Source organism: Myotis lucifugus, unplaced genomic scaffold, assembly GCF_000147115.1.
Source record: "Myotis lucifugus unplaced genomic scaffold, Myoluc2.0 scaffold_67, whole genome shotgun sequence".
NCBI lineage: Eukaryota > Metazoa > Chordata > Mammalia > Chiroptera > Vespertilionidae > Myotis > Myotis lucifugus.
The window spans coordinates 2,116,831-2,139,556 of NW_005871115.1; the positions used below are offsets into that span (position 1 = coordinate 2,116,831).

Consider the following 22,726-nt stretch of genomic DNA (forward strand, 5'->3'; position numbering starts at 1 on the left):
GGGCCCTGGGCATCACCTGGGCCCCCAATCCCCCATGCACTCCCCTCCGTCTGAGTCATCGGGCCCCCACCTGGCTCCCTCAGTGCCTGAGAGCTAGGCAGCAGCCCTGTTCCCCCCCACCACCACCACTGGTCACCATCTGCGGGTGATCAGGCCCCACTCGTACCCGCCTTGGCCTTGCACCGTCCGCTCACCTGCTCCACTGCCGCCTGCTGCCAGCACTGCATTGCTGATGCCCGCCATGTTCTGCACCACCCCCTGGTGGTTAGCACACGTCATGGTGAGCAGTCAAACTCCTGGTTGAACTCTCGGTTGAGGGGGCAATTTGCATATTAGGCTTTTATTATATAGGATTCTGACAGGTGTGAGGTGATATGATAGCTCATTGTGGTTTTGATTGCCACACCCCTGATGATTAGTGATATTGAATATCTTTTCAAGTGTCTGTTGGCCATCTGTATGTCCTCCTCGGAAAAATTTCTGTTTAGCTACTTCAGCCATTTTGTAATCGGATTGTTTTTTGGAGTTGAGTTATATGAGTTCTTTATCTATTTTAGATATTAACCATTTAGCAGATATATCATTGCAAATACTTTTTGTTTTGATAAAGTTTTCTTTCACTGTGAAAATTTTTTTTAGTTTGATACAGTCCCATTTGTTTATTGTCTTTGCCCCAGGAGACATAACTAAAAGAATATTGCTAAGACCAATGTCAAACTCTATTGCCTATGTTTACTTCTAGGAGTTTTATGGTTTCAGGTCTTACATTTAAGTCTTTAATCAACTTTGTTTATTTTTATTTTTATAAACAAAGTAGTCTAGTTTCATTTGTTTGCATGTATCTGTCTGATTTCCCAACACCATTTAGAGAAGAGATTGTCTTTATCCCATTGTATATTTTTGCTTCATTTGTCATATATTAACTGACCATCTTGGTCTTGGTTTATTTCTGTGCTCTCTATTCTGTTTCATTAATAAATGTGTCTATTTTAGTGCCAGTACCATACTGTTTTGATTACTATAGCTTTGTAGTATAGTTTGAAATCAGGTAGGGTGTTACCTAATCAATGTTTCTTTTCCTATTTGGGGTCTTTGTGGTCCCATATAAATTATAGAATTATTTTTTCTAGTTCTGTGAAAAATGCCATTGATAGATTGATAGAGAGTGCACTGAATCTATATAATGCTTTGGGTAATATGGACATTTGAACACTATCCTTCTAATCCATTAATTTGATAAATCCTTCCTTTTTTTGTATCTTTTTCAATGTCTTTCATCAGTGTTTTATAGTTTTCTGAATACAGGTCTTTTACCTCCTAGTGAAATTATTAGGTATTTTATTTTATTTTTTTGATGTAATAGTAAATGGGATTGTTTTCTTAATTTCAATTACGGATAGTTCATTATTAGTGTAGAAAATGCAATAGATTTCTGAATATTAGTCTTTTATCCTGCAACTTTACTGAATTCATTTATTCTAATAGTTTTTTGGTGGAATCTTGAGGGTTTTCTATATAGTATTATGTCATCTGAAAATCATGACAAGTTTTACTTCTTGCTTTCCAATGTGGATGTATTTTCTTTCTTTTTCTTTTTTTTTCTGATTGCTGTGGCTAAGATTTCAAATACTCTTTTGAAAATAAGTGGAGAGAGTCTTACTCCTAATTTTAGAGATAAAGCTTTCAGGTCTTCACTGTTGTGTATGATATTAGCTGTGTATTTGTCATATACAGCCTTTTTTTATGTTGAAGTGTGTGCCCTCCATCCCCAGTTTGCTGAGATTTTTTTTTTTTATCATAAATGGATGTTGGATTTTGTCAATGTTTTTTTTGTATGTATTGAAATTATCATATGATTTTTATCCTTCATTTTGTTTACATGGTATATTATATTGATTCATTTGCAGATATTGAACCAACCTTGCATCTCAGAACTAAATCCTACTTAATCATGGTAGTATGATTTTTAATGTCATACACCATGACATTTTTAAAAACTGCTGAATTTGGCTTACTCCTTTTGCTGGATTTGGCTTACTACTATTTTATTGAAGATTTATATATCTATGTTCATTGGAGATATTGGCTTGTGATTTCCTTTTTATAGTGTCTTTATTCTTTTAATCTTTTGTAAAATTCACCCATGAATCCGTCTGATCCAGGACTGTTTGATGGGAGTTTTTGATTACTGATTTAATTTTATCACTGGTATTTGCACTCTTCAGATTTTATATTTTTTCTTGTACAGTCTTGGAAGCTTTGTTGGTATATAATTGTTTGTAGCATTTTCTTGTAATCCTTTGTATTTCCATGGTGCTGATTGTCACTTATCCTGTTTTATTTTTTTATTTTATTTTTTAGGGCTCTTCCTCATATTTCTTGATGAGGCTGGCTAAAGGTTTATCAAATTGTTTTTTTTTAATCTTTTCAAATAAGTGTCTCTTAGTTTTCATTGATCTTTTCTGGGCTTTTTTGTTTGTTTGTTTTTGTTCTTTTTACTGGTAGTCTCTCTCACTATTTTGGCTCTAATTTTTATTATATCCTTCCTTCTACTTACTTTGGACTTTATTTATATTTATCTTTCTATTTCTTTTAGGTGTAAGATTAGATTGTTTATTTGAGATTTTTTTCTGTTTATTGAGGTAGGCCTATTTATATTGCTGTGAATTTCCCTCTTAAATCTGCTTTTGCTGTGTCATAAAGATTTTTGGTCATTGTGTTTCTATTTCATTTGTCTAAAAATATTTTTTGATTTCCTCTTAGATTTCTTTGTAAACACACTAATTGTTTAGTAGCATGTTTTTTAGCCTCCATGTATTCATATTTTACCATTTTTCTTCTTGTTATTGCTTTCTAGTTTTATAACATTGTGATTGGAGAAGATGCTTGATATGATTTTAATCTTCTTAAATGTACTAAGGCTTGTTTTGTGGCCTACCATGTGATCTGTCCTGGAAAATATTCTATATGCACTTAAAAATAATGCATTTTCTGTGTTTTGGTGTTTTTTTTTTGGTGGTGGGGGGGTGAAATATTCTTTAGTATCTATTAAGTCCATCTACTCTAATGTGTCATTTAAGGCCACTGTTCCTTGTTGATTTCTGTCTGAATGATTTGTCTATTGATGTAAATGGGTTATTAAAGTTTCCTACTTTTATTGTACTACTGTTGACCTCTCTTTATTTCTATTAATATTTACTTTATGTATTTAGGTGATCCGCCATCTCATGCATAGATATTTACAAGAATTATATCCTCTTGATGGATTGATCCCTTTATCACCACAAAATGCCCCTTTGTCTCTTGTTACAGTTTTTGTTTTAAAGTATATTTTGTCTAATGTAAATATGGCTACCCCATTTTGTTTGTTTCCATTAGCTTGAAATATCTTATTTCAATCCTTAACATTCAGTCTGTGTGTCTTTTGAACTCAAGTGAGTCTCTTGTAGACAACATAATGTGTTTTTATTCAGCCACCTTGTCTTTTGATTGGTGCATTTAGTCCATTTACATTTAAAGTAATTATTGATAAACTAGGGTCCCCGTGCACGATTTTGTGCACCTTGAAAGGAACTGTGGGCTGCGAGGCTGCGGTGGGCACAGGGGCAGGTCTTGGCCCATCATCCGTGCCCCTGCCTAGCCCCTCCCGCCATGGCCCCTGGGGGATGTCCGACTAAAGGCTTAGACCCCTAAGGGATTGGGCCTAAACCATTAGTTGGACATTCTTAGTGCTGTCACGGAGGTGGGAGAGGCTCCTGCCACCACCTCTGCGCTGGCTAGCCATGAGCCAGCTTCTGGCTGAGTGGCAATCCCCATATGGAAGTGCACTGACCACCAGGGGCAGCACCTGCATTGAGCATCTGCCCCCTGGTGACCAGTGCGCATCATAGCAACCAGCCATTCTGCCATTCAGTCAATGTGCATATTAGCCCTTTATTATTATTACTAGAGGCCCGGTGCACAAAAATTTGTGCACTCGGGGGGGAGGAGGGTCCCTCAGCCTGGCCTGTGCCCTCTCGCAGTCTGGGACCCCTCAGGGGATGACCACATGCTGGCTTAGGCCCGCTCCCTGAGGGATTGGGCCTAAGCTGGCAATCAGACATCCCTCTGGCAGCCCGGCAGCCTTGGGGGATGTCCACTTGCCAGCGGGGAGCAGGCCTAAACTGCAGTCAGACATCCTTAGCGCTTCTGAGGAGGCAGGAGAGGCTCCCACCACCACTGCTGTACTGGCAGCCATCAGCCTGGCTTGTGGCTTGAGCAGAGCTCCTCCCATGTGAGAGCACCCTGACCACCAGAGGGCAGCTCCTGCATTGAGCGTCTGCCCCCTGGTGGTCAGTGTGTGTCATAGTGACCAGTCATTCCCAGTCATTCTGCTGTTAGGGTCAGTTTGCATATTACCCTTTTACTATATAGGATAGAGGCCTGGTGCACGGGTGGGGGCCGGCTGGTTTGCCCTGCAGGGTGTCCTGGATCAGGGTGGGGTCCCGCTTGGGTGCCTGGCCAGCCTGGATGAGGGGATGATGGCTGTTTGCAGCTGGTCACACCCCCTTCAGGGTGGGGGTCCCCACTGGGGTGCCTGGCCAGTCTGGGTGAGGGGCTGAGGGCTGTTTTCAGGCTGGCGGGTGACTGAAGCTCCCAACCTCTCCTTTTTTTCTTTTTTTTTTAATTCTGGGATTTATTTACCTTCTATGGCTGTCACTGGAACTGAGAGCTGGCTTTAGCTCTGAGGCTTGGCTCCAGCTCTGAGACCTCAGCTGCTGAAAGCAGGTATCTGGGTTTTTTGGCTTCTATAATTGAAACACTGTTGCAGCTCCAGCTCCGAGGCTGGCTGGCTGAAAGCAGGTTTCTGGGGTTTGTTTAGCTTCTATAATTGCATCATTGTTTCTTAGAGTGCAGCTCAGAGGCCGGCAGCGGCAGGCGTGGAACCTTGGCTTCCTCCATCACTGGAGCAAGCAAGCCTCCTGTTCGCTTCAGCTGCCTGGCTGCCGGCCGCCATCTTGGTTGGCAGTTAATTTGCATATCGCCCTGATTAGCCAATGGGAAGCGTGTCGGAGGTATGGTTAATTACCATGTTTGTCTATTATTAGATAGGATTATATGGGATGTCCCTATTTCCCCCCTTTAACCCCCTCTACCCAGCTCTTGACCCCCACTTCTCTCTGGCCATCACCATACTGTTGTCTGTGTCCATGGGTTGTGCATATATTTTCTTTAGCTATTCCCTTCTTTAAATTTTTATTTTCAGGTAAGTGCTTATAACTGCACTATTATATATTTTCTATTATATCATTTAGAATTAAGATATTTTTTAATTGAACCCTTGTAAATTTTAGCACAATTTAATAAATTATGCTAGAAGCAATTAGGAGATTTTTCATGTAATGCAGATACATTTCAATTAATATTTTATTAATTTTTAATTTTTTAATATTTTAATTTGAAATAATCTCATACATGTAAAAAAAAAACCCTATAAAATACTACAGCATATTATATGTACCCTTCACCCAATTTCTTAGGTGTTAATAATTTAAACATAACCATTATACAACTAACAAAATTTGGAATATATTTTTCTTATAATCTCTTTAATGTTACTTAATCCATTTACTTTGTTTTTGTTAATCTTCACCCAAGGATATTTTTCCATTGAATTTTAGAGAGAGTGAAGGGAAAGGGAGACACATTGATTGGTTGCCTCCTGCACATGCTCTGATAGGGACTGGGGATCAAGCCAGCAACTGAGGTACATGCCCTTGACTGGAATCAAACCTGGGACCCTTCAGTCCACGGGCTAATGCTCTATCCACTGAGCAAAACAGGCTGCAGCTTAATTCATTTACTTTTAATCTATATGTGTCTTTATATTTAAAGTGGGTTTTGTTTTTGATTCACCCTCATAATCTATCTTTTAATTGGTGCATTTATGCCACTGACTTTCAGAGTGCTTACTGATAGAATTACTACCATATCAGGCGGCTGCTGGGGCTTCTGGGGCCGGCCTGTGGCCCCCGGGACTGGATCTGATCATGGGGGTGGCAGTGCAGGCAGGCAGCTTCTGGGGCTTCCGGGGCTGGCCTGCAGCCCCCGGGACTGGATCCGATCACAGGGGCGGCAGGCAGGTGGCTTCTGGGGTTGCACATGGGGGCCTGGATGGTGGCTTGTGCTGGCGGCTTGCGCTGTCCCGCCCTTCCTGCAGTATGCAAATTAGCCACCATCTTTGTTGGCAATTAATTTGCATATCTCGCTGTTTAGCCAATGGGAGGTGTAGCGAAGGTACGGTCAATTACCATGTTTGTCTATTATTAGGTGGGATTTTTGCTACCAATCCAAATAGTGACAACAAAATTAAGGCATCTACTATAATCACATTAGTGAGTGGGCTTATTGATCTTCTAGGCCATGGGTAAAGAAAGCAGGTTCACAAATGCTATTCCACACAAGTAACTCGAGATTGTTTCCATTACTTGCTCTTTACTATAAATGTGCAATTTTCATTTACTTGAAACACTTTATTGTGTACTATGTGCTGGGCTCACTATTAGGAGTATGGGACAGACATAAATTAGACTTGCTTTTTCTACTATAGAAGTTCAGTGTAGTTGGACCATCTATGGAATGAAGTCATTGCAAAATCACACATGAAGTGTTATGAGATTGGTGCTGTGAAACATAAAAGATGCCATGCTCATCTCAAATGTGGGGCAAGATAGGAAATGCTTCACAGAGCCAGTGATTGAGCTGGTTTTAAAGAAAAAGAGTTGACCTGCCTGGAAAAGGGAAAGGGTCAGAAGTAGTAACATGTACAAAGACAAGAGCACATCTGGGCAGTTGCAAGCTCATAAGTGAAGAGGGGCTAGGCTGGGAAGTAAGTATAAAGAGGAATGCAGAGAAGGAATCCCTACAATAGAAAGCCATTAAGTGCTTTAGGTCGAGAAGTAACATTGGATTTGAATTTCAGAAACTTCATTCTGTCTTTCATTAGAGCAATAGAGGTCAGTTAGAGACTAATATTTTAGGGAGTCATAATTCAGATCCAAAAGATGGTAGTGGTAGTCAGGATGAAAAAGAAGTAAAAACAGATAATTAAGAATATTTCCCAGGTTTGCCTTGAAAATCAAACAAAAGATACATGAAGAAGAGGCATAAAAATTAAATCTTTAGCCTGTTTCCTGATTATCATTAACATGGCACACCCTAATTCCTCTGGTGTTTTCATGGTAATGTCATCTCTGACTTCTAGCAAGTATTTCCTGATCCCATGGTTCCTTGGATTGTAGAGTGGTCTACACCAGCAGTCGCCAGCCAGAGGTCCGTGGACCACTGGTGGTCCGTGAGGTCTGAAAGGTTGGTGTCCACTGGTCTACACTGTCCTTCCCCTTCCCCTACATATACCCTCTCCAGGCTCTTCTGTGTTCCTCAGATCCCACTACTTCCTGCTTTTGCCTAAATAACAGTATTTTCATTATGTGTGATATTCCTAGTTGAAAAGCTTTACTTTTGGAGTTCTTTCATAACAACCAAAAAAAACCTAGCTCCTCTTTTAGGCTGACAAAATGCTATTCAGCCTTATCATTTGCCAAACTTTCCAAAAGAGATGTATCACACCCTGCTTTCATCCCTGTCCTAGATGAGGCATGATGGTAATTGAAAGAATTAAATGTTTTAATACTAAGTTCCATATATATAGTAAAGGCCAAATAAAAGTTCTTAAGCACTTATGGTAAGCTCAGAATTCCATTACAATGTGATAAATTATGTATAGTATTTATTATATTGGAACTAGAGGCCCAGTGCACGAATTCGTGCCCCAGTGGGGTCCCTCGGCCTGGCCTGCAGGATTGGGCCAAAACCAGCTCTCTGACATCCCGAGGGGGTCCTGAATTGCGAGAGGGCACAGGCCAGGTCGAGGGATCCCACCTGTGCATGATCAGGGCTGGGGAGGGACGCAGGAGGTTGGCCAGCTGGGGAGGGACTGCGGGAGGGCTCCAGGGCATGTCCGGCCCATCTCACTCAGTCCTGATTGGCCGTACCCCAGCAGCAAGCTAACCTACTGGTCGGAGCATCTGCCCCATGGTAGTCAGTGGACCTCATAGCAAGCGGTTGAGCAGCCTTAGCATATCATTAGCATATTATGCTTTGAATGGTTGAACAGCAGACTGGCTGACCAGACACTTAGCATATTAGGCTTTTATTACATAGAATTACTTGCTAATGTATAGCTCCCATTTAATTCTATGTGCTTTGAGGGTATAATTATTACTACTATGCATGGGATTTTGCATGTACCAATTACTTTCACAACATTCTGCTATGGTTCTTGATTTTAAAAGTTATTCATATTGTTATTTTATCCCCATTGTTTCCTCCTCACTATATACTGTCCAGGAACAAGTTATTAAAAAACACACAAGAATTTAGAGAACAGATGTTATTGTTGATTAGGAATTATCAATTATATGGTATGTCATCCTTCAGTCTTTCCCAGATATGTATTTCTTACTTGGGAGCTTAATATAACTTTGACTTTCAGTTCTAAGACATGGAACTGTATATCTTAAATATCTTAAAATAATGATATGGAATGGGTACTTTGCATTACTTTGTCCAATCAGCTCTTAAATGTCTTTTGCTTAACATGAAGAAGACAAATTACAACATAGAAATGCTCTGAAAGAAATGTGTGTGTTCATTTGAAAAGAACATACCAATTCTGCATTTAGTTAACATTAATTTTATAAAATACCTTAAAAGAACAGATAAAGTACTTGAGTTTACATAATAACCAGAATTGAAAAAGGATGAATAAAATATAAATTAATTGAACACATAACTATTTTGCCACATTAGACAAATTTTTTAAAAAGGCATTTAAAAAATAAAATAGTAATTGGGAAGAAAACCCTTCATTCTATTGCTTTTTCTGGAAACTTTTCCTAGAAGCACTAAAATTCCAGGTTAACAGGTAGTACCTGTATTGTTGAAAACATGCCATAATTTGCTTCCAAATCTGTCAGCTTAAGAGAAATAATTAGAATTTTAAACAGAATTATAATTCAGTGCAAATTAAAGCTTTCAGTTGAAAATTGGGGAGGAATCATGTCCAAACTGTAGGAAATGCTTCTGAAACTACAAAGGAAATTCACATTATGAAGAATCGTTGTGTTCTTGTGTGTGAAATGTTTAAAAATTGGCCCTTTGAAGTTGCAACTGGGAGTCTATATTAAGACTATTTGCAATGTGGCCAAGGTCATCTTTGTGGAAAGAAGCACTGCTCTGATTCAATTTCAGAAAACCTGGCCAGGATATGACAGACATTGTGGGGAAATAAATTTATGGAAATTAATATACTTGACTACCATTGAGGATAAATACTTTTACCCCTAGAACATGTTGGGGAATGGGGGAGAGCAGGTTAATGCTGTCCATGATTTGTTTTAAATATGAGGGATAATATAGCATACCAGCTAAAAAAATTAATCATACTACCAAGTCTTGGAGAAATGTGAGGAATGCCTAACTTTTTGGATCACAGTAAAACCAAGTTGGGATCATTATCAACCATTAATGGGCAATCACTTTATAATTAAAAATATTTGGGTTTAATTCTTTCCTCAAAAATTTTTCTTGGAGTTTGGTAAGTCATAAGTAATAGGTAGCAATGGGCTTTTCATGACAGTTTTTGATAGAAAGTTTTGTCTTTTCATTCCATTCTGTACAAGTTTTTGATTCATTCTTTTTAATGACAAACCAATGGTTGCTATTGAGTATAAGATGTAGAGATTTTGGTGGAAGTTAGTAAAATACATTTTTAAAAAAAATTTCCAGTCTAATTTACTATATTTCCATAAGTCTCCTTTTTTTCTAATTCTCACTTGAAATGTTCACATTATTCACATTATTTGAGAATGTACTGTTTTCTAACATTTGTATTTTGTATCATTCCCTAATCTATTAAGACTGTCATAACAATGTTATCACAATAAAGTGGCAACTTTTAGATTTTAAACTGTACCTATGATCAGCAAGTCATAAAGCCCAAAATACAGTGCTAGTCTCATGTGACATCCAAAACTGATGAAATAACTGAAAAACCATGATGACATAACATGGAGTTCATAAAGCAATGGAGAATTAGCCAATATAATTTTTAAAGGTGTAAGAAAACTGCAGTCATATACCAAACTCACAGGAAGAATATCTAAGGCAAATTAAAAATCCCCTTCCAGGGACATCTATCGGCTCAGAATCACCTGAAGAAATTAAAACACAAGCACAAACTATCCAAGGCGTGTGATTCCTCAAGGACCTCACATCAGGACAGTGAAACTGTCAGGTGAGGGCAGGTGTCACTTTGCAAGGAGCGCATCAGTTCCCCTCCAGGTCACTACATGTCTTCAACAGCATTACTTTCCATGGGACCTGCTAGATGTTTGGTTGTGTCCTTTCACGTCCTGAAGAGCGGCTCACCATCCGATGCATCTTTTTACATCGCATTGTGTGTCAAGTTACGGAGTGGGAGAAGCATGCACAATCCTGCAATTAGTCTGTATTTAGAACACCTTCTGTGGTTCAGATACTTTACACAGACTTGGTTTTGTCTCATTTCTCCACTAACTTGTCATTAGGAAAGAATAAAAAAAAAGCAGATTGCCTGAAAATTCTGAAGCTTTGATGGAAACCTTCTAGGCTTTGTCCATTAGAGAGACTTTTACCATCAAAAGCGCAGATAAAGAATCAAACTGAAATCAGCTTGCAACAGTTTGTGCTTTAAAAACAGTGCTGATCGCATCACAGATGCACAATAAATATTTGTAGCGTTATTAAAAGTATCAACACCGTTTCTGAAGAACCAACCTCCATATTGCAAAAAAAAAAAAAAAGGCAAAACTATACATTTCTTTCACCTGACTGGATGGAGCATTGTGAAGCAATGAATGAATTTACAAATTTAATATGAATTGTAATTTGATTGCAAAGAGAAAATTACTAAGAATTTTGCAAAAAAAACACCCAAAACACCCAAAATACAAAATAAAACAAAAAAATTGCCACAGTAGCATTAGCACTTAACAGTGCATCAAAGATTTAATGTTTCCACTGCAAAATGAACTGGATCCTAAACCTGTTAGGTACCAGAGTGTAATCACTCAAATAAGAAATGACCTTCACTCTACTTGGGAGAGGTATGACCATAATTTTACCTGAAATTCATGAGCGTATTTTGGGGAGACAGCATGCCTCACAGTGATTCAGGCATACATATCAGGGGACTTCATTATACAAGTTCTATACACATTGTCATGTGTGAGAGTATTTCCCCCACCTTTGCAGGTAGTTGCTTTCAAATAGTTCAGGTTTTTATAGTCGTGACACCCTTGGGATGACAAAGATGAGAATAAAGATTAAGATCCCAAAACTTAGACTAAAAAGGGAAGCTCCTCTATGTTATATGAAAACACTTTATAAAAGGCAGTTCACTGGCAAAAAAAAAATGCTTTATACATTCAGATTTTCCCCATCTCACAACAATGGTTTCCAAAAGAAGACTCAGTAGTGAAGGCCACACACTTTTTTTTTTTGCATTAGTTTGATATGTTGAAAATCAGAACCTTTAAAGCATCTTGTAAATGGGAGAGATGCAGTTGGTGGGGATGAGGTCTGAGGGGAGAAACCAAAGTGAATATGTGACTTAGTTGTTTGGTGTGGACAGCAAGGGAGTTGGTGGGAAATGTTACAGCAGACCTGACCGCTCAACAAAGGGTCCGTCAAGAACACAGTACAAGTATAAAAAAAACAAAACTAAAAACAAACTGCAACTTCGACAACTTGTAAACAAGGAAAAGCATTTCACAGATTCAAAGTTCAAGGGAAGTAAACGTCTTTAAATTATTTTTTTTTGTCAGTTCAACCCTGATTTAAAAGTATGGCTAGCAAAAATAAAGAAGCCGCAGCTGTGGCCATCCTGAGCAAGCAGCTGTCTTCGGAGAAGCAGCTCTTCTAGGCCCTTCAAGAAGCCACGTGAAGAGGAGACACCTTCTTTCTCCAATTCCACTGCACGTCTCTCCTTTCCATGCTCCTGGAATATGCACCAATTGCTTGACATGAGGATGGTGACAGTCCTGGCTGCTATAGATTCAGACGTGGGGAGACTGGAGGGGGGAAGGCAAATTCCCGGAGGATGCTACGGGCCACTTCAACATTATTCTGCGCTATCTCTAAGGCTCTCTTCACCTCTTCAAATGCATAACCCTCTCCCATTAGTTTTGCAATTTTTGCATCGACATTTTCCAATGCTGCCTCGGGCCCGTGGGGTTTTCTGTGGTGGATTTCTGGTGCAGTCCTTCGGGGTCGTGGTTTAGGAGGTCTGGCTGGTGCTTGTGAACCATCTGTGTAGATTTTAAAGAGAAGCATCATTTAGATAATGAGATAAAAGGAAAGACATAAACATTAGTATGATCTCATTTTATATGAAAATCTTTTTCATTTTCTCTACAACTAAACTTTTTTTTTTATATACACTACTAGAGGCTCGGTGCATGGATTCGTGCACTGATGGAGTCCCTTGGCCTGGCCTGCACCCTAGTGCAATCTGGGATGCCTTGGGGCATGACAGAGAACTGGTTTTGGCCCGATCCCCACAGGCCAGGCTGAGGGACCCCACTGGTGCACGAATCCATGCACCGGGCCTCTAGTATCCATATAAGATCTTTGGTTAATCTCTTCCCGCCCTCCCCCCACCCCCTTCCCTCTGAGATTCATCACTCTATTCTACATTTCCATGCCTGTGGTTTCCACTCCTGCATTGAGCGTCTGCCCCCTGGTGGTCAGTGCGTGTCACAGCTACCAGCTGGTCGGCTAGTCGCTTAGGCTTTTATTTACACACACACACACACACACACACACACACTAGAGGCCCGGTGCACGAATTCTTGCACCAGTGGGGTCCCTTGGCCTGAACTGCGGGATTGAGCCGAAACTGGCTCTCTGACATCCCCTGAGGGGTCCCAGATTACTAGAGGGTGCAGGCCAGGCTGAGGGACCCCACCGGTGCACAATCGGGGCCAGGGAGGGATGCTAGAGGTTGGCCAGCCCTGGAGGGGCCACGGGAGGGCTCCAGGGCATATCTCGCCTGTCCCGATCAGCCGGACCCCAACAGCAAGCTAACCTACTGGTCAGAGCATCTGCCCTCTGGTGGTCAGTGTACGTCATAGCGACTGGTCAACTGTCTGTCCCCTGGTGGTCAGTGCACACCATAGCGAGTGGTTGAGTGGCCTTAGCATATCATTAGTATATTATGCTTTGATTGGTTGAAAGGATGACCAGACGATTGGACACTTAGCATATTAGGCTCTTATTATATAGGATAGATTGTAGGGTAGGTTACATTGTCCCTATGTTTAACACAAATTTATTTCCAATTCCACATATTATTCTTCAAGCTTTACGAAGTAAGAGATATAGAAGGAAAAACCTTGCCTGAAAAAGACAGGCTTTTACTCTGGCAACATAGCGCATCCTTATTTACTAGATGGAGGAAGTGTCTACTAGATGAAAGTCTGTTACAAGCTCACAAACATTCCTACAGAACACCCCACCTGGCCCTCCATCCCACCCATGTCACAGCAGCACTGCTCTGAGAAACATGTTTGTACTGTCTTTGCCTGTCTGATATTTCAAGTTAATAATGCTATAAAGTGATGCCTTACTGATCCCAGGCGGAGGGGTGGAAATAAAAAGAAAATGTAGATGCCTTGAGTCTACTGCTAGTTAATAGGTTGAACAGAAGTACTTTGCTCAAATACTTTATCCAGATTCCAATATAGGAAGTTTTGCTTGAGAAAAAGCAAAGCCGGCCAAAACATTAGCAAGGGCCAGTTGGGTTCCAGATCAGTCCCCTGATGATAATAGTTTCTCTCAGTTAAACCAAATGACATTGGTGTCTACAAGTGGAGAGTAATTTTAGTAAGACAAAAGAAAATTACAGGCCACCACCCCATACACATCACCAGGGCATGGGCTGGCAACTTGAGAGGGCTGTATACTCTTTCATGGATTTCCATGTATCTATATTTGGTACTTTAATTGAGATGCCTAGAATTTTTAAAATATTACAATAAAAATTGTCAAATTTAAGCCATAAAACACTATGTAGACATCAATGTTTATTTACCTTTTTTCTTCTTAGAGCATACACAAATGCCAAGTGATAAATTCAAGAACATGGTTAAGTAAACGAGGACGGTGAGGCTAGGACCCCTATGCCTCTTGCCGCCTGCCCCCATCTTATCCCCTCCCAGTCTCTGCTGCCTCGCCACATTTCCCAGTGCTTTAGGAGATACTATAAGTAGATATTTTCAATAATAAAATCTAAATCATAAAATATTATCTAATACCTTATTTCATATTTTTCTAAGTATGATATTTTTATATGAGAAGATAACTTGCAAAAAACATCATCCCATTCACAGTTCTAGCAATCCTATATAATAAAAGCCTAATATGCTAAGTGTCTGGTCATCCGTTCAACCAATCAAGGCGTAATATGCTAAGTGTCTGGTCATCCATTCAACCAATCAAAGTGTAATATGCTAAGGATATGCTAAAGCCGCTCAACCGCTCGCTATGACATGCACTGACCACTAGGGGGCAAACAGTTGACCGGTTGACCAGTTGCTATGATGTGCACTGACCACCAGTGGGCAGACGCTCTGACCGGTAGGTTAGCTTTGCTGCTGGGGTCCGGTTGATCAGGACTGAGAAAGATGGGCTGGGCACGCCCTGGAGCCCTCCAGTGATCCCGCCCTGGCTGGCCAACCTCCTGCATCCCTTCCCTGCCCCGATCATCCACCAGTGGGGTCCCTCGGCCTGGTGTGTGCCCTCTTGCAACCCGGGACCCCTTGGGGGATGTTGGAGAGCTGGTTTCGGCCTGATCCCGCAGGCCAGGTCGAGGGCCCCCACTGGTGCATGAATTCGTGTACTGGGCCTCTTAGTATCTATATAACATACATAAAAGCATCCAAGATGAAAATATTTGGTTCCATACCAAACTGGATAATAGTCTTGTTTTTAATTTTTTTCTTTCTTATAAGATAATGCTTCGTTTGAAAAAATATTACAGTGGTAGGTAAAGCTTATTAAATTCTGCTCATATAAAAGAACACATTAATTTTTGGTTCTTGCTAAGTCTGTATTGTTTCTTGCTGTAACTAAATATCTCAAATATTTATGGTCTGCTAAATTGCATTGTTTACTGTGTTTTGAGGTTCCATTTATTTTTCTATTAAGTATTTCCATTATGTTATGCAGACATGAACAATAAATTATACTTTGCTTCTAATCATTTCCAAAAAAACTATTAGAAATTCTAACAGGCCTTCCTTTAATCAATTACCACAGAATTTATACATTGAAATCTCTGTTCTGATTTAACTGAGAAAAGTACCTAGACATAAATCAAGTCTAAATTCCTTGTATTCTGCTGATAATTTTCTAAGATTTTTTCTACTATTGTTATTGTGTTTCTGTCCAAAATACTAAGAAGGGCACAAGAATGTCAAACACCTGTGGAAAGAACAGCTATGTGTATGTACTGCTAAAGTAGTGCAGGAAGGCAGACAGAGTCGCATCAAATAGGGTAACTGGCAGTGAAGTCTTACGATTTAGAGCTTTTAGACTTAATAAACGTATGTATCTTTGATCGTGGTAGATGCGCCTATTAAAAATCTCCAGGAAACCTATCCACTCTGTGAGGCTGCTCTAATGAATACTGGCCAAATGCAATGAAATTCCAATGACTAATTTTATTTAAGAGAAAACTATTCTTTGCTTGTAAAAATAAGCAGTAAGCATAATTTAGGAAACCTAAGTTAGCAAGGAAAAAACACTTGCACATACACACTACAATTAAATCAAATCTCTAGTTAGAGTAGTGAAGGTCTCTCATTCTGGAATTGGTATTTTATTTTTGCACACAAACTATATTGGAAATATCAACTAGAGAAAATGATTTAAACCCGTTCTGGAATGAGTCCTGACAGATTTTGAAGACATTTTAATAAAAATAAAACCTTATTGAAGCAAATATTTTTTCAATACATGGATTTCCCTTTTAAATCCAAAACTCATAGATCCCAGCCCTCATTGGCCTAACTCAAAATCTATTTCCCCCAAACTGTGCTGATAACTCTTCAGAATCTTACAAGTGCCCAGAGGTTGAACTGTATCATGTATTAGAGCCTACAAATGGAAAAATGGAATCTTTGTTGCAAATTTTTACCACCTGTTGTTATTTATTACCAAAGATATACTAGATATACTACATATTTATGAATTTCTACTTGTCACTGAATATTTTATTCAATTTTGAATATCATAATTATTTTGTTTGGCTGTTTTGGTTAGATGCATCTCAGTATGGCCTCTAAGGTATTGAGTAACTCTGATTTAAGCAATTTACTTTTACAATTCTCATTCTCCAAATCTACGCCTGTGTCTCCATTTTTAGAGTTATTACTTGTCCCTTCCCAGTCAGGTAGAATGTGAATTAATTAATGTAATGTTCGGTGTATGTGCTGAGGAGATGATGAAAAAGAAAGGACGATGAGTTCACATTTACAGTGATCACTGCTACACTGAAAACAGCAATTACTATTAAGAGGAATGTCAGAGGTGTGGAAGAGGATAAAAACATGCCATTTTTTGTGAGTGCACACTTCTGTAGAAAGCTTTTAAACAAGATCTTAAGCAAAATATCCTACAACCTGAATAGGGAAAGCTGTTTTTTTTTTTTTTTAAAAAGAGGCAGACCATTTCCATGCTGATCATTAGAACAAATTACTTAAATGAATCTCTTTTTTGACACATTTCTTCCCAAAGCTCATAAACAGCCTTCACTGTACCCACTGTTCTTTTTCACAATGTCTAATGGTAGGAGACAGCAGGTCCTCATTCGCTTTAGAGTGTGTGGGTAGGAGAAGGAAGCAATGACACAGAAGATATAGCTATCTCACAGTTCCCTGAGTTATGATAGTGTAGTTTTGGAGTACATGGCCTGATGGAATTTTACCAACTCCATGGGAATTTCTGTACCTGAATAAAGATCATCCTTAAAAACAGTTATTGAAAGGGCATGTGTTTACTCTAGAGCTGTTGTCCATGCTCAGAGTACTTTTAACTCCTATGAGCAATAGTAACATCAAAATAAGTGCAAGAATATGTGGATATAAATAGTACATTTTCCTGGAGCACCAGTTTTACTCAAGGATGTGAGATTGTTAATAGTTTTTAATACTGAAATGAATACAGGTGTACCAATAAGTAAAATGCAAAATTTACATATATTTTTTAGATTAAACTGACTGAAGCAATTTCCTGCATGTGATTGTCCACTTTTAGTTAGAGCCTTACTGCCTGTGTTGTTCAGAGTTAACTATTTGGTGTGGAGAAAGATTTTAGAAGCAATAATTTAAGGGTAAATCTTGATTTAATTTTCATTTTCTGAGTCTATTAAAGAGCAGAGAGTCATAAAGTCATGAATAGCATGGGAATTAAACTGATGACAACACGATTAGAAGAATCCCTTGAATGAGTACTGTGTATCATGCATTTTAAATGAGAGCACTATCAACCCCTACAGGGCAAAAATTGATCCTTGAGGGACAATCATAGATCCTTTGGGTTGCGGCCCTCTGAAGAGCCACAGTACATAAAAATATGTAGTATATCTAGTATATCTGTGGTAATAAACTTTCATTACTGCAGAGTGGGGCAGGATTGAGGAGTAGAAAAAAGGACTAAAAAGGCCTTTAAGTGGACTATGATAAAAAAGAAAAGGGCCCTAGCCAGTTTGGCTCAGTGGATAGAGTGTCGGCCTACAGACTGAAGGGTCCCAGGTTCGATTCCAGTCAAGGGCACATGCCCAGATTGCAGGCTCGATCCCCAGTAGGGGGTGTGCAAGAGGCAGCCGATCCATGATTCTCTCTCATCATTGATGTTTCTCTCTCTCTCTCCCTTCCTCTCTGAAATCAATTAAAAAAAATAGGTGAGGGACACTGTTGTATGTTAATATCTACAGGAGTGAATACCAACTATTTCACCACAAGAGGTCCTTATTTATTTATTTATTTTTCAGTATTTAAGCTTTGGTGTTTTTGTGGGTTTTTTTTTAGTCCATATTTTGAAAGATGTGTTTAATAAGCAAATGTCATAATTAATGAGTACATTTTCCTACTTTCTATTTCTTTTATATTAAGTCTTATTTAACAATAACTACAACACCAAGTTTCCGTATTTTAAACAAAAGAAGAAGCACTTAATGTGTTAGTTTTCTTGCATATAAAGTTAGAATTTCTGTAGACTTTTAAAATATTAAGTAGTGTTTGACAACACATAAAAATAATGGATTATCATACCATAATTTAAAATGACATTTTAAAAGTTTAATTATGTGGTAAGATACATATGATACTATGTTAAATGGAGTTGGGATAGAATTGACATATTAAGTATGATTTCAACTATGTGAGCATGTGCATAAAAAAAGTTAGGAAGAAATACTAAAATGGCAATAATGTTCATTATTCATGACAGGATTACAGGTGACTTCTTTTTCTTGTTGCTTTTGAATTCTATTCTATTTTATACATGTCTATATTTAGAATACTTAGCATAGCATTTGGCCCAATAGTATGCACTTAACAAATTTTAAAATGATTGTTTTGTACAATCTGAGACAATCTCTAAAGCTTATTCAGTAGTTCAGTGACAACACTTGGGAGAGAGAAACATCGATCAGCTGCCTCCTGCACACTCCATATTGGGTATGTGCCTGCAACCAAGGTACATGCCCTTGACCGGAATCGAACCTGGGACCCTTGAGTCCCCAGGCTGACGCTCTATCCATTGAGCCAAACCAGTTAGGGCTGCACTTAACAAATTTTAAAACGATTGTTTTGTACAATCTGAGACAATCTCTAAAGCTTATTCAGTAGTTCAGTGACAACACTTGGGATGGACATCAAGACTCAAACTACTGATTTCTCAACTGTATCTGAGGATTAAATGACAAAAATAATATAAATTTAACTGATTAAGGCATAATTGAAATCTGAAACTCATCAATACCATATACTGTAATAGACAATTATGATATTAAGGTTATAACATACCATTTTTAATGGTTATTAAAGAGCATTAGATTTGTAAGGAAAAAAAAAACTTCAGGTATTCCAACTGTGTAAACTATAACAGTTTTATTATCCTTGTTGAAACACAAAACAAAATCTTCAATAATTTATCTTAAAACATCACCAATGACAATACACAATTCCAACCCTTTGTGAAGTGAAGCCATGATTTCTAATTGAAATTTTAATGAAGATAACTATAGAATATTTGGTCTTGATATAAAATTTATTCAACACTCAATTACTTTTCCTTTAAGCAACCAAAGGAAATGTAGTATTGGAATTAATTGCTTTATAATGAGACCTTTATTTTGCCTGTATATTTGGCAATAAGGTCTTTTAGCAGTTACAAATAGATTCAATACAAGTTATGTGCTGAAATTATTGCATTATTTTCAAGTGTTGCCTTGAACTGCTAAGAATATGAAAAATCTCCAGAGCTAATGCTGCATTTCCTCAGCATGACTGTGTTGTTCTACTACAAGATAGATTCCCTGGGTTTTTCAAGAACGGTATTCAAACTGTAGCGAATTTTATCTTATAACGAAAAAAGCAAAACTGTAAAATTTGTGAAAACTCAAATATAGGTAGTAATAGGCATGAATCCCACATGAATAATATATCCATGTGAAGAAATAAGCAGGTTATTAGCAAAAAATAGGTGCCTCATATACAGGTATATATAAATTTAACAAGCTGGTTAAATCTAGTTACTTCTGATTAACTATCATTAAATATCAATTGTTACATCTAAAATACATCCTCCCCCCACAATTTTTATAACTGTCTTAAACATTTGGAAGGCTCTTTGTATATGCAGACATATATATATATTAGAGGCCTGTTGCACGAAAAGGTTCGTGCAATAGGCCTTCCCTTCCCCTGGCTGCCGGCACCGGTTTTCCTCCGGCACCAGGGACCCAGGCCTTCGCTCCGGCCGGAGCTGCCTTCAAGCCTTCGCTGCCCCGGCCGGAGCCGCCTTCAGTCTTCGCTCCGCTGCTTCGCGCCTACGTATGTAAATTAACTGCCATCTTTGTTGGTGGTTAATTTGCATATCTCGCTGATTAGCCAATGGGAGGCGTAGTGAAGGTACGGTCAATTACCATGTTTGTCTATTATTAGATAGGATACAAACACACACATAGATACATATATACACACAAACACATATACACATCCTTTTTTAATGAAATTATATTTTCGAATTCTTTAGAAAGAATCTTTACACAGAAATTTTACACATAAATAAGTCACTACTAGTCATTTAGATCACCATAAAGACCAGAGAAATTGAATTTATAAGGTGTAGCAATTACATCAGAATCCTCAACGGTCATCTTAAAAAGGCCTTAATAAAAGCATATTACATATTAGAATCCTAAAGGCACATAGCATCCAGTCTCAAGTTTTTTTTTTTAATATATTTTATTGATTTTTTACAGAGAGGAAGGGAGAGGGATAGAGAGTTAGAAACATTGATGGGAGAGAAACATCAATCAGCTGCCTCCTGCACACCTCCCACTGGGGATGTGCCCGCAACCAAGGTACATACATGCCCCTGACTGGAATCGAACTTGGGACCCTTCAGTCCACAGGCTGATGCTCTATCCACTGAGCCAAACCAGTTAGGGCCAGTCTCAAGTTTTTGACAGAAAGACCTAGGACAGAAGGCAAGCCCAGTCCCTCTGCTGGTGTGAAATTAACAAGTGGACATCTTGGTAGCTCTGTGAACTACATGAGAGCAAGTATCTTATTGGAAAAAGTATCTTATTTTCTAAGGTTTGACCTTGTTTGTAAAGAGTTCAGGGAGTAGGTTGAAATATTTGATGTCACAGCTAGTGGAAGCTCTCAGAGTAATAACCAGGCCTATTTTATCATGCAGGTAAAAGCTGGTTCAGGCTTCTGGTAAATGCCTATTTGGGGACATTTCAAAAAGGTTTGTGACTCAAGGTTTATCCTTAAAATTTCTAGGGTAATCAGAATTCCTACCATTTGAAATCATACAGGTGAATGATGTTCCTCTGGGCTCTACAACACCCACATATTATGGAACAAACTGTAAAGAAGCTGTGAAAATAGGGCATTTTGGCCACAACTCTCCCCATAACTTGAGTATATGTTTCTTCTAATTCAGAGTTGGTGGTGTTCTAAATCAGTCATGGTACTCTCCTCAAACTTGTACTTTTTACATCATTTCCTTACGGGACTTGATTCCTTCATTTACATAGAAGCTGCCTGGTATTGTCTACCCTTCTTCTTGACTTTTCACACTTTTTCACTGATCTGAAAATCTACCCTTTCGATTGGAATTACAGTGCTTCATTGGCTACCCCATGGATATATCTAAAATCTTGGAAAGACTAGAAGTAAACTGGTAAGAGCATGGACCAAAATTTGAAAAGGCTAATAAAATTTTCTATGTTCTCCTGAGTTTTATTCAGGTATTAAGACTTATAGGAGAATTTCAGCATCTCCCATGCATGTTATCAAGTATGTAAGAACTGGCTTGATAATTCTCAAATCAGCCATTACTAATTTTGATTCAGAAGTTACAGAATATATGGCTATCACTAATAACAAACCTTCTGTGAACTGAGGTTTGAGCTTAAGAACAAAAATCTAGTAAGAAAAATGATGTTTACAATTATGAGATAAAAATATTGTCCAAATTGCTAAAAAAAAAAAGTATGGGTTATGAGTATGGCTTGTATTTTCTAAAATAGTATATCCTTCCACTTAATGGCTGGTAGTGGAGCACTGACTGGTAGCCCTAAATAAGCTGTAAAAATTAAGAGTTTGGTGCTAGTATTAATTCTAAAGAGATTTCTTCCTGTAATGGAGAAATGAGAGAATGTTGCATTATAATGTATATAGAGATTTTCCCTTTTCTGATATCTGGTAAGGCAGAACAAAAATTAGAGAATGAATAGATACGCATCAGAGAACACATTTTACTGACTAATCAAAGATAACAGAACAGCGATTTTTCTTTTCCATGAAGTAATTTTGTAGGCAATCCTCTCATTATACAAGCTTTATAAGTAACTTGCAAAGGTAATAAAAATACTTTCTTAGGCTGGCAGTGCTTGCTGAACTGTATAATGAATAAAAAGGTAAGGTACTCCAAAGAGCACTGAATAAACAGAAGGTATTATTACTATTATTAGCCAACTCACCTGAAGAGGACGGAAGCTGATCGTAATCCTGGGATGTTCTGTTGGATTTGACATTTTCACCTGGCAATCTCCTAGCAGGAGGCAAAGGAACTTGACCACTTGCTGGGTCAAAAAAGGGATCTTAAAAATTAAAGATAATTTTCAAAATTAGAATGTCTCTGTTGGTTGATTGAAGAAAAAATTCTAGAGATTCTAGTTTTTGAAAATAAATTACAAAACTAATTTCATGACTGGTAATAACAATTTTTAATCTGCTAGCATATTTTCTTTCTACTTGTCAATGAAATATTTTCCCATTTATTCCTAGATAATAAAGATTACCAATTTTATATTTTCAGATATTAATTGTAAAATTGTCGATGC

At 38.4% G+C, this 22,726-nt stretch overlaps 1 protein-coding gene across 13 annotated transcripts in view; it reads right to left on the bottom strand.

Annotated features, from left to right (window-relative positions):
- Window positions 1–8,416: 8,416 nt before the first annotated feature.
- The window catches only part of CBLB (Cbl proto-oncogene B), a 230,527-nt gene continuing 216,217 nt past the window's right edge, over window positions 8,417–22,726 (bottom strand). For 9 of the 13 annotated variants that reach the window (XM_023754937.1, XM_023754938.1, XM_023754934.1 and 6 more), the window contains 2 exons: window positions 22,364–22,483; window positions 8,715–12,389 (listed from right to left, as the gene is read on the bottom strand). In XM_023754937.1, the coding sequence (XP_023610705.1) occupies window positions 12,130–12,389; window positions 22,364–22,483 (380 nt within the window). In that variant the 3' untranslated portion in view covers window positions 8,715–12,129. Of the gene's footprint in view, window positions 12,390–22,363; window positions 22,484–22,726 lie in introns of all 13 variants that reach the window. The other 4 variants (XM_023754943.1, XM_023754944.1, XM_023754946.1 and 1 more) reach the window with 1 other exon arrangement.